The sequence below is a fragment of the Pteronotus mesoamericanus genome, unplaced genomic scaffold (genome assembly GCF_021234165.1).
Source record: "Pteronotus mesoamericanus isolate MK-2021 breed Mesoamerican mustached bat unplaced genomic scaffold, CSHL_Meso_final contig_94, whole genome shotgun sequence".
NCBI classification, from domain to species: domain Eukaryota; kingdom Metazoa; phylum Chordata; class Mammalia; order Chiroptera; family Mormoopidae; genus Pteronotus; species Pteronotus mesoamericanus.
Genome location: NW_026555285.1, coordinates 3,753,034 through 3,769,417, shown reverse-complemented (window position 1 = coordinate 3,769,417; position 16,384 = coordinate 3,753,034). Strand labels below are relative to the sequence as shown.

Here is a 16,384-nt window from a genome sequence, read left to right as displayed (position 1 = left end):
TACTGCCACCCCCTTCTTATTGGCCTAGAGCCCAGCACTTGCAGTGTTCCTAGTCAGGACTGAAGCACTCAGGCAGGGGTATGGGACCTGACCAGCCCCAGCTGCACTGGAGCCATAGCTGACAGGCTTGCATGGGCGTGGGCTGTAGGCAGACAGCGGCCACCTCAGCTTCCTGCCTAGGATGGGCTGTGGGCTGGTGGCAGCTGCTGTGGCTTCCCACTTGGGGAAGGGGTATGGGGGCTTGCTAGCCTGAACCTCCCTGAGCCTGCTGGGCCAAGCCTCCCCACCCGTGCCCTCCTACCTGAAACCTGCTGCGCTCCTGGACAGGCAGATACTGGAGCACTATGACAGGGGCACTGGGAATCCCACCAGCTAGGCCCCAGCTCAGGAACCTCAGCCGCCAGCCAGACACACCAGCTAGGAGATGGGGGAGCAAGTGCATGCAGCATTTGCACATGCTGCACTTTTAAAGACCCCCTTCCCATAATCCCCCATGTGGCAGAAGTAGATGGGAGGGTATATACCTCCCATCCAATTACTTTCATAGCTTTTGATGACAGTCCTATGCACCTCTTTTTTGCTGTGTCATGTGTGCATTGCCCCCTCCCCCATTTGCCAGGATGATGCACACATGTGCCATCTTTGGGGTTTCTCTTCCCATCCTCATTTCTGGGATTGCAGTTTCCCCCTTTACCATGTTAAGTTGAAGAGTTTCCACAGACAGCTGCAGTAGTGAATGGATGGTGCCTGGATTTTGGTCTTGGAATTTGGACAGAGGTCAGTTGTCTCCAATTAGGGCTGAAAAAAAAGATAACATGTTTCAGGGGCACAAAAATAAGACAGAGCAAGTCCTTCTAAGGTTTGAAATGATTACCTGACACAAGTTTATCCAAAGGACAAAATTCATCCAAGGAATGCCAGTCCTTTTGAACTCAGCCCATGGAGCGGCTCAGATAGACTTATGGGGCATTTGCTTGTCCCTTCCTACACTTGATCTTAGCCAAAAGGCTAAGAAGTGATTGTCCTTTCCTTATACACTTTCCTCCTGATAGACAAACAACACTTAAGACGATAGACAGACTATAGAACTGCTCTTAGAAGGTTAGAAAACAAATGTCACAATTTAGCAGATTTACAAGTCTAATCAGTAATTAAATATCTCAGAGGGTCTATTGCTAGTAAAACAAAATACACACTGCTGAAGGTTCTCAACAAAATGTCAGAGCTCAATGCAGTATGAACTTATCTCTGACCATGAGCAGGGTTCTCAGATTTGTGCACTGTTACTGAGTTGGGGTACTTGTTCAAGTCAAGAAAACTTCACAGGAATCTTGGTGAAACTCCAATTTATCAATGGTAAAGACTACCAGAAACATACCTTGATATTGAACTTGATATTGAACAAGTTACCTACAGCTAAAGACTACCTACCAAAAATACATCTGTTATTGAGCAAGTTGGCTTTATTATTAATTGCAACAAGGCTCCTAAGAACCTTATCCCATCTTCCTTGGGATGATCTCTCCAGGTATACAGTATGCACAGGTTGGAGAGGGATTCTATATGTCGGGTAGAAGACCTTTCACAATAATAAAAAAGACCCTAAACACAAAACCATCAGGCAGTTCTTTCCAGATGGAATTCTACAGTCATCCTGCTTAAACCACACCTAACCTTTTTCTTTTTAATTCAATTTTTCATTTTTAGATAATTAAAGCTTCTCATGCATTGTAAGAAATAATAGAGGTATCATTTGTTTGTATCTTTTCCCCCAGTGGTTAACATCTAGCAGAACTATAGGATAATACTACAACCAGCATATTGACACTGATACAGTTATGACACAGAACATTTCAATCACAAGTATTCCTCAAGTTGCCTTTTTGTAACCATATCCATTTCTCTCCTATTCCCATTGCCTTCTTAATCCCTGGTATTACTAATCTGTGTTCTCCATTTTTATACTTTTGTTATTTCAAAGATTTCATATAAATGGAATGGTACTTCATATAATCTTCTGAGATTGACTTTTCTTAATAGCATAATTCGCTGGAGATTTATTCAAGTTATTGCATGTTTCAATGGTTTGCTCCTTTTCATTGTTGAGTAGTATTCAATGGTATGTATATATCACGGTTTATTTGATCATTGAAGGGCATCTGGCTTCTTCCCAGTTTTTGTCATTACAAGTAAAGCTCTTTTAAACATTCATGTACAGGCATTTGTGTGAAAGTACATTTCACTTCCATGGGATAAGTTTCCAGGAGTGAAGTTATTGGATTGTGAGGTAGTTGCGTGTTTAGTTTTTAAAGAAACTGCCAGATGTTTTTTCCAGAAAGTCTGTATCATTTTCTTTTTTTTTTTTTTTTGGTTTTTTTCTTTTTTTCTTTTTTTTTAAATTAATTTATTTACTTTTTAAATACATTTGTCTCTGCCTTCCCCCCACCTCTTTCCCTTGCCCCCTCCCACCTTCCCTCCCTCAGCTCTTCCCCTTTGGTTTTGTCCATGAGTCCTTGCTATATGTTCCTTGACTTTCCCCTTCCCTTCCCTTTCCCTGCCCCCCCCCTTCCCTCTTGTCTCTGTTGATTTCTTTTCCTCTCACCGGCAATATATGAGTGATCCAGTTTCTCTTGACTTATTTTAGCCATTCTAATAAATATGTAGTTATATCTCATTCAAGTTATAATTTGCATTTCTCTAATGGCTAGTACTGCTGAACAAGTTTTCATGTGCTAATTTATTATCTATATGCTGTCTGAAATATCTGTTTATATCTTTTGCCCATTTTCTAACTGGATTTTATTTTGTTTTTTTAACTGCTCAGTTTTGAGAGTTCTTTACATATTCCAGGTACTTGTTTTTTGTGGAATATGAGGTTTGTAAATATTCTCTACCAGTCTGCAGCTCACCTTTTTATCCTATTTACAGTGCTTTTTGCAGAGCAAAAGTTTTGTATCTTGATGAAGTTTAGCTTATCATTTTTTTTTTTACCTTTTGTAGATCATGTTTTTGATGTCAAGACTAAATTCTCTCCCTAGTTCTACATCCCGAAGATTTTCTTCAATGCTTTTTTCCTAAAAATTTTATAGTTTTACCACTTTCATTTAGTCTATGATCCATTTTTTGTAGAAGATGCAAGATTCAAGTTTGGTTGTATTCTCTTGCCTATAGATATCTAATTGCTCCAGCACTTCCAAAAAATGGTCTTTCCTCTGTTAACTCACTTTTGTAACATTGTCAAAAATTAGTTGGACATATTTGTGTGAATCTGTTTCTTGGTTTGCTATTTTGTCCCATTGATTTATTTGTCTATTCCTTCAATGCAACTCAGTCTTGATAACTTTAGCTATAAGTCTTGAAATCGAGTAGATTGATTTTTTCCACTTTCTTTTTAAAAAGTGTTCTACTTTCTTCCCCTTTCCCCATAAATTTTAGAGCAATCATGTTTATATCTACAAAAAATGTTCTACAAAAATTTTGTTAGTAATTGTATTAACTCTGTATATCAATTTGAGTAAACCTGACATCTTTCTCTGCTGACCTTTCAATTCCACAAACATGATACCTATCTTCATTTACTTATAACTTCAAACTATTTCATTAGCATTTTATAGTCTTTAGCACACAAATCTTGTAACATCTTGTTATATTTATATTTAAGTCTGATTTTATTTTTGAATGATTGAAAATGGAGCTGTATTTTTAATTTCAGTGTGTCCACTGTTCATTGCTAGTATATAGAAATACAATTGATTTTTGTATGTTTATCTTGTATCTTGGAACATTGCTAAATTCTTTTGCCACTTCCAGGACATTTTTGATGTAGATTTCTTGTGATTTTCTATGTAAGCAATCATGTCATCTGCAAATGGGAAGTGTTTTATTTCTTCCTTTCTGATCTGTATGATGTTTATTTTTTTTCTTGCCGTATTTCACTGGCCAGGATTTAACAGCATGATGTCAAATAAAGGCAGTGAAAGTAGGTGTTGTTTCTTTGCATTGTTCCCAATTTTAGGGAGCAGACATTCAGTCTTTCATATTTAAGTATATTAGCAGTAGATTTTTTGAGACGATCTTTATCAAAATGCAGAACTCCTTTTTATTCTTCTGTTTCTGAGAGTTTTGAGCATGAATAGCCATTAGATTTTGTTAAATACTTTGAATAGATTAATATGCTCATGAGATTTCACTTCGATAGCCTGTTTATATAAATTACATTGTCTGCTTTTAAAAATATTGAGCCAATCTTGTCTCCATGAAATAGATCCTATTAGTCATAGTGTTAACATTTTTTTTGTATATTGCTAAATTCTTTTTGTTAAGAGATTTTCTATCTATTTTCATAAGAAATATTGGTCTGTAGTTTTTGTGGCTTTTTTTTTTGTTTGTTCATTGGATTTCACATATGAGTGAAATCATATAGTAATTGTCTTACTCTGACTGGCTTATTTCACTTAGCATAATATTCTCTAGGACCATCCATACTGTCACAAACAGTAAAATTTTCTTCTTTTTTATATCTGAGTATTATTCTATTGTGTAAGCGTCCCAGGTTATTTTATTCACTTATTTATTAATGGACATTTGGGCTACTTCCATATCTTAATGATTGTAAATAATGCTGCAATGAACATAGAGGTGATTATTTTCTTTCAAATTCGTGTTTTGGGTTTGTTTGTATATACTTTCAGAAGTGAGATTGCAGGGTCAAAAGGCAGTTCTATGTTCAGTGTTTTGAGGTATCTCCATACTGCTTTTCACAGTGACTGCACCAATCTGCATTCCCACCAGCAGTGCAAAAGGGTTCCCCTTTCTTCACATCCTTTCCAGCACTTGTTTGTTGATTCATTGATAATAGCCATTAAGACCAGTGTGAGGTGATATCGTATTGTGCATTTCGAAGATGATTAGCGATGTTGAGTAGCTTTTCAAGTGTCTATTGGCCATTTGTATGTCCTCTTTGGAGAAATGTATAATGAGGCTCTTGCCCATTTTAATTTTTTTAAAAGATTTTATTTATTTTTTCAGAGAGAGTGGAAGGGTGGGAGAAAGAGAGAGAGAGAAACATCAATGTGTAGTTGCCTCTTGCATGCCCCCTGGGAACCTGGGGACCTTGCTGGGGACCTGGCCTGCAACCCATGCATGTGCCCTGGACTGGGAATCGAACAAGTGACCCTTTGGTTCACAGGCTGGTGCTCAATTCACTGAGCCACACTAGCCAGGGCCCTTGCCCATTTTTAATTGGATTGGTTTTTGGTGTTGAGCTTTATAAGTTCTTTATAAATTTTGGATTTATCAGATGTATCAGCAAAAATGTTCTCCAATTCCATTTTTATTTTGATTTTTCCTTTGTTGTGAAAAACGTTTTTAGTTTGATGTAGACCCATTTGTTAATTTTTCTTTTGTCTATTGTCTGAGGAGATATATTCAATAAAATATTGCTACAAATAATGTCCAAGATTTTACTACAATATGTTTTCTTCTAGGATTGTTATGGTTTTGGGTCTAACATTTAAGCCTTTAATCCATTTTAAATGTATTATTGTGTGTGACATAAAAAGGTGGTCTAATTTAATTTTTCTGCATGTATCAGTCCAATTTTCCTAACACCATTTATTGAATAAACTATATTTAGCCTGGTGTATATGCTTGCTACCTCTCTTGAGTATTAATTGACTATAAAAGTGTAGGTTTATTTCTGGGCTCTTTATTCTGTTCCAATAATTTATGTGTCTGTTTTTCAATGCCAATACCGTGCTATTTTGATTACTATGGCCTTATAATATATTTAATATTAGGTAGCATGAATCCTCCAGCTTTGTTCTTCTTTCTCAGGATCACTGTGGCAATGTAAGGCCTGTGGTGGTTCCATATACATTTTAAAAATATTTTTTCTTTTTCTGTGAAATACATCGTTAGAATGGTGATAGGAATTGCATTGAATCTATAGATTGCTTTGGGTAGCATGAATATTTTAGTGACGTTAATTCTCCCTATCCATGGACATGATATGTGTTTTTGCTTATTTTCTTCTGTGAGAACCCAGCAAGCCCTCTCATACTTCTGCACTTCCTACCATTCTCATTGCGGTGATGTGGTTTCTTCCGTATGTCATTGGTTATAAGGCTTCTCTCCAGCTAATGTTCAGTTGGTTATCCAGGACGATTTTTCTGTAATTTAGCTTTAATTCCAGTTTTGTCCTGGGAGGAGGTTAGTGAAGGTTCTACCTGTTCTGGTGCCATCTTGGATCTCCTGAGCCATGGATTATTTTGAAGTGTGTTTTTAGTTTCTAAGTCTTTATAGATTTTCTTACTATCTTTCTGTTGTTGATTTCCAGTTTGATTCCATTAAAGTTACAGAGCATACTCTGTACGACTTTAATTCTTTTAAATCTCTTGAGGTTTTTATCATGGCCCAGGATGTGGTTTATTCTGTTATATGTTCTCTGGGCACTTGACAAGAATGTGTATTCTGCTGTTGTTGAATGGTGTGTTTTATAAATGTCCATTGGATCCTGTTACTTGATAGTGGTTTTGACTTTTTATATATCTTTGCTGTGTTTTTGTCTATTTGCTTTATCAATTGTAGAGAGAGGGTCTTGAAGTTACTGACTATAATGAATTTGTCTATTTCTCCTTTGAATTATATCAGTTTTTGCTTCACGTATTTTGCAATCTGTTATTTGGTGCATACACATTTGAACATTGGTATGCATATGCATTTAGACATTGGTATGTCTTCTGGGTGGATAAACTCTTTTTCTGGAAATTTTCTTTGTTCTTAAGTTTACTTTATCTGATAGTAACAGCCAATCCTGATTGTTTTATTAATTTATGCTTGCAGGACATACGCTTTTCATCCTTTTACTTTCAAACTGCTAGTAGTATCATTTGAAGTGAGTTTCTCATACATATCATATAATTAAGTTATATATTTATATTTATTTATATTTATATTCCAGTTTGCCAACCTGTCTTTTAATTGGTTTATTTAGACTGTCTATTTTTAATGTAATTATAGATTTGTTAGACACAAATCTGCCATTTTATTTTTCTGTTTTCTGTTTGTATTACCTATTTTTTTTTTTTTGCCCTCTTTTGATTATTTGAACACTATCTAGAATTATCTTTTGAATTACCTCTAGTGTTTTTGAGCCTATCTTTTGGTATAGCTTTTTAAAGACTGCTCTAGGTATTACACTATACCTACAATATCACAGTCTATTGCTCCAATAAAGGAAGTAAGGTTTACACACTTCACTTGAAGGTGTAAAATGATGATGTCAATAAACTTCAAGTGAAGTGTGTAAACCTTACTTTCTTTATGTCCCTTATCATCCCTTATTTATAATTATTTTTTATTTATTTATTTATTTTTTTAAATTAATTTATTTACTTTTTAAATACATTTGTCTCTGCCTTCCCCCCACCTCTTTCCCTTGCCCCCTCCCACCTTCCCTCCCTCAGCTCTTCCCCTTTGGTTTTGTCCATGAGTCCTTGCTATATGTTCCTTGACTTTCCCCTTCCCTTCCCTTTCCCTGCCCCCCCTTCCCTCTTGTCTCTGTTGATTTCTTTTCCTTTCAGTGTTGCTGGTCATATTTTCCTTGCTTCTTTGCATTGTTGGTTAGGTTCCGCTTATAGGTGAGATCATATGGTATTTGTCTTTCGCCCCCTGGCTTATTTCGCTTAGCATGATGCTCTCCAGTTCCATCCATGCTGTCGCAAAGTTTAGTACTTCTTTTTTCTTTCTGCTGCGTAGTATTCCATTGTGTATATGTACCATGATTTTTTGATCCAGTCATCTACTGATGGGCATTTAGGTTGCTTCCAACACTTGGCTATTGTAAATTGTGCTGCTATGAACATTGGGGTGCATAGGTTCTTTTGTATTGGCGTTTTGGTGTTCTCAGGGTATAGTCCCAGCAGGGGAATCGCTGGATCAAAAGGCAGTTCCATTTTCAGCTTTCTGAGGAAATTCCACACTGCTTTCCAGAGTGGCTGCACCAGTCTGCATTCCCACCAACAGTGGACTAGAGTTCCCTTTTCTCCACAGCCTCACCAGCACCTGTTGTTTGTGGATCTGTTTATGATGGCCATTCTGACCGGTGTGAGGTGGTACCTCATGGTGGTTTTGATCTGCATTTCTCTGATGGCTAGTGATGCTGAGCATCCTTTCAAATGCCTCTGGGCCCTCTGTATCTCCTCCTTGGAAAAGCATCTGCCCAGGTCCTTTGCCCATTTTTGGATTGCATCATTTGTCTTCTGGGAGTGGAGTCGAGTGAGTTCTTTATATATCTTGGAGATCAAACCTCTATCTGATGTATCATTAGCGAATATATTTTCCCATAGGGTTGGCTCCCTTTTCATTTTGCTGATGTTTTCTTTTGCCATGCAGAAGCTTCTTATTTTGATGAGGTCCCACTTGTTTATTCTTTCCTTTATGTCCCTTGCTTTAGGAGACATATCAGTGAAAAAATTGCTGCGTGGGATATCTGAGAGTTTCCTGCCAATGTTCTCCTCGAGGACTTTGATGGTGTTGCAACTTATATTTAAGTCTTTTATCCATCTTGAGTTTATTTTTGTGTATGGTGTCAGCTGATGATCCAATTTCAATTTTTTGCATGTAGCCATCCAGCTCTCCCAACACCACTTGTTGAAGAGGCTGTTAATTGCCCCATTTTATGCTTCTGCCCCCTTTGTCAAATATTAGATGTCCATAGAGACCTGGGCTTATTTCTGGGCTTTCTATTCTGTTCCACTGGTCTATGGATCTGTTCTTGTGCCAGTACCAGATTGTTTTGAGTATAGTGGCTTTGTAGTAGAGTTTGATGTCCGGTATTGTGATCCCTCCTACTTTGTGTTTCTTTCTCAAAATTGCTGCGGCTATTCAAGGTCGTTTATGGTTCCATATAAATTTTTGAAATGTCTGTTCTATTTCAGTGAAATACGTCATTGGTATCTTAATAGGGATTGCTTTGAATCTATAAATTGCTTTTGGTAGTATGGACATTTTAAGGATATTAATTCTTCCAATCCATGTGCACGGTATATGCTTCCATTTATTTGTGTCTTCCTTAATTTCTTTTTTCAATGTTGTATAGTTTTGTGCATACAGGTCTTTTGTGTCTTTGGTTAAATTTATCCCTAGGTACTTTATTTTTTTTCATGCTATATCGAATGGTATATTTTTCCTGATTTCTTCTTCTTCTATTGCATTGCTGGTGTACAAAAACACCTTTGATTTCGGAATGTTGACTTTGTATCCTGCTGTTTTGCCAAATTCACTTATTAGGTTGAGGAGTTTTTTGGTAGAGTCTACAGGGTTCTCTATGTACACTACCATGTCATCTGCAAACAATGATAGTTTTACTTCCTCCTTTCCTATTTGGATGCCTTTTATTTCTTTCTCTTGTCTGACCGCTGTGGCTAGGACTTCCAATACGATGTTGAAAAGAAGCGGTGAGAGCGGACATCCTTGTCGTGTTCCCGATCTTAGTGGGAAAGCTTTCAGTTTTTGCCCGTTGAGTATGATATTGGCTGTAGGTTTTTCATATATGGCCTTTATTACGTTGAGGAATGCCCCATTGATTCCCATTTTGCTGAGTGTTTTGATCATAAATGGGTGCTGTACCTTGTCAAATGCTTTTTCTGCATCTATCGAGATGATCATGTGTTTTTTGTCTTTTCTTTGATTTATGTGGTGTATCACGTTTACTGATTTGCGTATATTGAACCATCCCTGCATCCCTGGGATGAATCCCACTTGATCGTGATGGTTAATCTTTTGAATGTATTGCTGGATGCGGTTTGCCAAGATTTTGTTGAGGATTTTAGCATCTATGTTCATCAGCGAAATTGGCCTGTAGTTTTCTTTCTTTGTAGGGTCTTTATACGGTTTTGGGATCAGGGTGATGCTGGCCTCATAGAAGGAGTCTGGGAGTCTTCCCTCCTCTTGGATTTTTTGGAATAGTCTGAGAAGGACAGGGGTTAGCTCTTCCTTAAATGTTTTGTAAAATTCTCCTGGGAAACCGTCTGGCCCTGGGGTTTGTGTGCCGGGAGTTTCTTGATTACTGCTTCAATTTCCCCAACTGTTATCGGTCTGTTCAAGCTTTCTGTTTCTTCCTCCTTCAGTGTTGGAAGATTATACTTTTCTAAAAATTTGTCCATTTCATCAAGATTTTCAAATTTCTTGGCATATAATTGTTCATAATAGTTTCTGATGATCATTTGTATTTCTGTGGTATCAGTTGTTATTTCTCCTCTTTCATTTCTGATATTATTAATTTGGGTCCTCTCTCTCTTTTTCTTGATGAGTCTGCTTAAAGGTTTGTCAACTTTATGAATCTTCTCAAAGAACCAGCTTCTGGATTGGTTGATCCTCTGAATTGTTCTTTTCGTCTCTATGTCATTCAGTTCTGCTCTAATCTTGACTATTTCCTTCCTTCTCCTTGCTCTGGGATTTATTTGTTGTTGTTTCTCCAGTTCTTCAAGTTGTAGTGTTAGGTCTTTTATTTGAAATGTTTCTATCTTTTTTAGGTAAGCCTGTATTGCTATGAACTTCCCTCTCAGGACCGCCTTTGCTGTGTCCCATAGGTTTTGGACAGTTGTCTGTTCATTTTCATTTGTTTCCAGAATTTTTTTGATTTCTTCTCTTATCTCATTATTGACCCATTCATTGTTTAATAGTCTACTGTTCAGTCTCCATGAGTTTCCAAGTTTTTGAAGTTTCTCTTTGAGTTTGATTTCGAGTTTCAAGGCCTTGTGGTCTGAGAAAAAGTTTGGTATTATTTCCATTTTCCTGAATTTACTGAGGCTTGCTTTGTGTCCTATCATGTGGTCTATCTTTGAAAAACTGCCATGAGCATTTGAAAAGAATGTGTATTTTTCTTCTTTAGGATGTTAGGTTCTATATATGTCTGTTAAGTCTCTTTGATTCAGTGTGTTCATTCAGCGCCACGATATGTTTATTAATGTTTTGTTTGGAAGATCTGTCCATTTTTGACAGTGGGGTGTTGAAATCCCCTACTATCAGTGTGTTGCTGTCTATATCTCTTTTGAAGTCATCCAACAATTTCCTTATAAACTTGGGGGCTCCTATATTGGGAGCATATAAGTTTACAATGTTGATGTCTTCTTGATAGATTCTTCCTTTAAGTATGATAAAGTGCCCCTCTGGGTCTCTCTTTATGACCTTTGCTTTGAAATCTACTTTGTCTGATACAAGTATGGCAATGCCAGCCTTTTTCTCAAGTCCATTTGCTTGGAATATTGTTTTCCATCCCTTTACTTTCAATCTGTGTAGGTCTTTTGCTCTGAGGTGGGTCTCTTGTAGGCAGCATATGTGTGGGTGATGTTTTCTTATCCATTCAGCTACCCTGTGTCTTTTGATTGGGGCATTTAGTCCATTCACATTGAGAGATATTACTGATAGAAACTTACTCATCTTTTCTCTTTGTACTTGTGTTCCTCTCTGTCTCATTCTTTTCCTTCATCTGCTTAAACCAGTCCCCTTAGCATATCTTGGAGTGCTGGTTTGGTAGAGATGTATTCTTTTAGCTTTCTTTTGTCTGGGAAACTCCGTATTTCTCCTGCTATTTTAATGGAGAGCCTAGCTGGGTAGAGCAGCCTTGGCTGTAGGCCCTTGCTTTTCATGGCTTGGAATATTTGTTGCCATTCCCTTCTGGCTTGTAGTGTTTCTGTTGAGAAGTCAGCTCCTAGGCGTATCGGGGCCCCCTTGTATGTTCCTTTCTCCTTCTCCCTTGCTGCCTTCAGGATTCTCTCTTTGTCTTTGACATTTGCCATTTTAATGATGATGTGTCTTGGAGTGGACCTCCTTGGGTCCCTCTTGAGTGGGGTCCTCTGTGCCTCCTGGATCCATGAGAGCCTTTCTCTCCTCAAATTAGGGAAATTTTCCATCATTACTTTTTTGAGGAGGTTCTCTATTCCTTGCTCCTCTTCTTCTCCTTCTGGTATCCCTATTATACGGATATTATTGCGTTTCAGGTTTCCTGCATTTCCCTAAATGCTTCTTCATTCTTTTTGAGCCGTTTTTCCATTTCTTGTTCTTTCTGGGAGCTTTTTTCTACCTTGTCCTCCATCTCACTGATTCGATCCTCAGCTTCATCCAGCCTGCTTTGGATTCCTTCTACTGTGTTCTTCAATTCAGAAATGGTATTCTTCATATCCTCTTGTGTCTTCTTGATAGTTTCTATGTCCTTTTCCAGGCTGATATAGTTTGCTGTAAGATCCTGATAGTTTCTCTGCAGTTTCTCATAGTTATCTTTGAGCTGGCTGAGCTCATTGAGCTTCCTTAGAACCATTGTTTTAAATTCCATATTTGATAGTTCCCTTGCCTCTATTTCATTGAGCTCTCTCTGTGGGGAGTCCCCTTTTCCACTCATTTGGGGGGAACTTCTTTTTCTTCCCATTTTTGTGAGAGTCTGTTCAGTATTTTTGTCCTTTACTTTTCTTTCTGGGCTTGCCTCTGATGATGTCAGTTGTTGACCCTATAGGGCCTTGGGTTGTTTGTTTGAGCCTTTCAGGAGTCTAATGCCTGTGTCTGACTCCTGCTTGGAGCAGCTCTGTGACCCCTTTGGTCAGGGCTGGGCTATTTTTTGGGATCTCTCTGCGCTCTCATGCGGGCTCCTCGAGCGCGTTTCCAGCACGGCAGGGTCCCCCACCTGCCTGGACTCGCATGTGTTTGCCCCAGACCAGGGGGCTTATTCGCGACCTCCCATGCTCATCTGGCCTCCCTGGCACGCGAGCTTCGTGGCACTGGTCAGTTTAGAGTCTTCTATTGTGTGTTTTCCCCGCTTTTGGCTCTTTGGGTGCATTGCTTGCCCTCGCCAAATGGGGACTACGGAAATGGGAGGAAATCAGCTCTAGGACTCTCCGGTTAATCCTGTTTCTGGTCTCTCCTCCAGGGACTCTGGGCAGCTCTACTTATTTTGTGGGCTGCTCCGCAATTGCGGCGGGTAGGTCAATTTACGCCTGCCCTTGCCCCTCTGTGCAATCCCTCGCAGGCCGTATGGGTGCCAGTCTGTGTGAGGCCTTGCCGGCAGGTGCAAGCGTTCGCCAGCCTGCGTGGGTCACACACACGCTCGCCAACCCTCGCCAGTCACTTGGCGCAAGTGTGCGCGCCTGCTCTGGGTGTTTTGGGGGTGTCTGTGTTTGCTTTTCGGCTTTTGGCTCTTTGGGGGTGTGGCCTCTTCCCGCGCAATGGGGACTTCCGCAAGGAGAAGGAGTCAGGACTCCCCGGTTCCTCCTCCCGTTCTTTCCCCAATGCCTCCGTTTCTAGTCTCTCCTCAGGGACCTCTGGGCAGTTCTGTGACCCCTTCGGCCAAGGATCCAACCCCTGTGCGGACTGTGTTTCAATCGCAGGCAGTCTGGTTCATGCGCGCCCCGCTTCTGCCTCTTTGGGGTCGCACCTTTCCAGCCCACAATGGAGACTACCGAACGGGGAGGGAGTCGGGACTCCCCGGTTCCTCCTCCCATTCTTTCCCCAATGCCTCCGTCTCCAGTCTCTCTTCAAGGCTCTCCCAGCCAGTCTGCACTCAGCCCCGTAGCTCACAGGCGTACAAGCTGTGTGCGGAGCGCACAAAAGTCAGGTTAATTGATTCCCTTATGCCTGAGCGAGATGGTAGCTGCAGAGTGGGAAGTGCGTTATCACCCGGGCTCCACGGGCGGCAGTGTCAGTTCTCTTCACAAAGTTTTCCTCACCAGTCTTTTCCCAGGCACCAGCCCACCCTGCTGCCGCCTCTACCCAGCGATCAAGGAGGGTGGCTGCCGCTGCAACTTTTGCGTTTGCCCTTTAAATGTCTCTTTGCATCCCCAGCCACCTGTCTCTGGCAGAGAGCGCCCCTAAGCTTTTTGGGGTTGCATTTTATCTGTATTTTCTTGGCTTTAGCTGCTGTAGTTTAGGGGTTCCTGTTTATGATTCAGACCCCGTTCTTCTCGGGGGGACGCTAACTGGCCGTTTCAATGTCCCTCTGGTGCCAGTGCCCGTGCGCACCCGGCCCACCCTCTCGAGCCTCCACCGCAATTCTCACCCGTTGGGATGTGTGAGAGTCGAATCCACTGTCCGCGGCACCAAGGCTCCTCTCCCACTATCGCTCCACTGCTTTCCAGGTGATTACTCCATTATTTTCCCTTATTTATAATTATTTTTTAAATTGTCTCTACATCCATTTAGAACCCCATCAAACAGTTTTATAACTTTTGTTTCAATCATCAAACATAACTTAGATTCAAAAAGAGAAGAAAATCCTATTGTATTTACCCATATTTTTGCTTGTTGTGTTTTTCTTTTATGGTATACCATGGCTCCTTTTTTCTTGATTCTTTTCTATTTAGAGAACTTCTTTTATTCATTATTTAAAGTAGGTCTTCTGATAACAAATTATTATTTTTTTATCATCTCAGAAGGTCTTGATTTTGCCTTCATAATTAAGGAATATTTTTGCTGCATATAGGACTCTAGGTTGGTAGGTCCTTTTTTTCAGCACTTGAAAAATGTTGTGCTGTTTCCTTCTGCTTTCCATAAATTTTGATCAGAAATATGCTGTCCAGTAGATTCAGACTGCAGTGTTACAGGGCATTCATGTGAACGTGGGCACTAGGCCAAAAGTCTCCTAAGTTTGAGGCTTTAATTTCAACCAAATAATTAATGTTCATTCTACATCCTAGGAATTTATCATAAAATATAATGGAGCAATAGTAAAATTTATCTAATTTTTTTATTCAAATTTAAAAAAATAGTATTTCTCTCTATTTCATTAAAACCTGGAAAGATGTAAGCAGTGATCAGGAAGTAACTTTTTGTGTCTGTTTCTTTTCAGTCCAGCATGGAGAGAAAAATTATATCCTTGCCTCTATCCACCTCTGTATCAGAAATGGAACCCAATGGCACCTTCAGCAATAACGACAGCCACAGAAACTGCACAACTGAAAACTTCAAGAGGGATTTTTATCCTGTCGTGTACCTGATAATATTTGTCTGGGGAACCTTGGGAAATGGCTTTTCCATATATGTTTTTCTGCAACCTTATAAAAAGTTTACATCTGTGAATGTTTTTATGCTAAACCTGGCCATTTCTGATCTCTTGTTCACAACCACACTGCCCTTCAGGGCTGACTATTACCTAAGAGGCTCCAACTGGATATTTGGTGACTTGGCCTGCAGGATTATGTCGTATTCCATGTACGTCAACATGTATAGCAGCATTTATTTCCTAACTGTGCTGAGTGTCATGCGCTACCTGGCAACTGTTCACCCCTTGCGGTTCCTCCATATCACCAACATCAGAAGTGCCTGGGTTGTATGTGGGATCATATGGATCTTTATCATGGCTTCTTCAACAACACTCCTGAACACTGGCTCTGAACAGGAGGGTAATATCACATTGTGCTTAGAACTGAATTTCAATAAAATTGTGAAATTGCAGACCATGAACCATATTGCCTTAGTGGTGGGCTTCCTGATGCCATTCTGCACGCTCAGCATCTGTTACCTGCTGATTATTCGAGCCCTGTTAAAGATGGAGGTCCCAGAATTGGGGCTGCGGGTTTCTCACAAGAAGGCGCTGATCACCATCATCATTGCCTTGATCATCTTTCTACTGTGTTTCCTGCCCTATCACATACTGAGAACCTTTCACCTGGTTGTGTGGAAAGTGGGTACGTGCACAGACAGGCTGCATAAAGCCGTGATCATCACACTGGCCTTGGCGGCAGCTAATAGCTGCCTTGATCCTTTGCTTTATTATTTTGCTGGGGAGAATTTTAAGGACAGACTAAGGTCTGCATTCAGAAAAGGTCATCCACAGAAGACAAAGTGCAGCTTTCCTGTTGTGTGTGGTTGAAAAAGGAAATAAGAATATGAGAGGTTTCTAGATGAGGCCTGTTCTTATATCCCTGTGTCCACCTTCATTAACACATAGAATCCAAAAGACCATGTATTTATTTATACCATTCACAGCAAAGGTTGATTTGCAATGTCTATTTGTCCATGACTTTTGTTAATAAGACTTACTTCAAACATTTCATTAGGTATATTTTCAGTGGTTGAGACAAAATGAGGAACATAGCAGAAACATTCTCTACTACCGTCTTAAAATCTGAAGTGTCAGGCCAATAAAAAAATGCCAAGCACAGTGGTGTTACTTTTCATTATATTCCATACCAGATGGCCTATGCAGGGAGAAGGATTATGTACAGAATAGGGGGGGAGGTGGTCAGTTTTACTCTTGAGATTTGGGTTCAGACTGACTTCATGCAGTTCTCAATCTTGCTAAGATAGGAGCTAGAATAGAGGAGATGGCTCTAAGGGTTTGGTTGGGCACTCAGAGAGGGTGTGTTGGAGGACAAGTTGCAAAATTTGTGGTAGC

At 39.7% G+C, this 16,384-nt stretch overlaps 1 protein-coding gene across 1 annotated transcript in view; it reads left to right on the top strand.

The window, feature by feature from the left end:
- Nucleotides 1-15,889, top strand: part of CYSLTR2 (cysteinyl leukotriene receptor 2) — a 65,988-nt gene extending 50,099 nt beyond the window's left edge. The window contains exon 2 of the mRNA XM_054586615.1: nt 14,837-15,889. Coding sequence (XP_054442590.1) covers nt 14,843-15,859 — 1,017 coding nt within the window. The 5' untranslated portion in view covers nt 14,837-14,842 and the 3' untranslated portion in view covers nt 15,860-15,889. The remainder of the gene's footprint in view (nt 1-14,836) is intronic.
- Nucleotides 15,890-16,384: the final 495 nt, after the last annotated feature.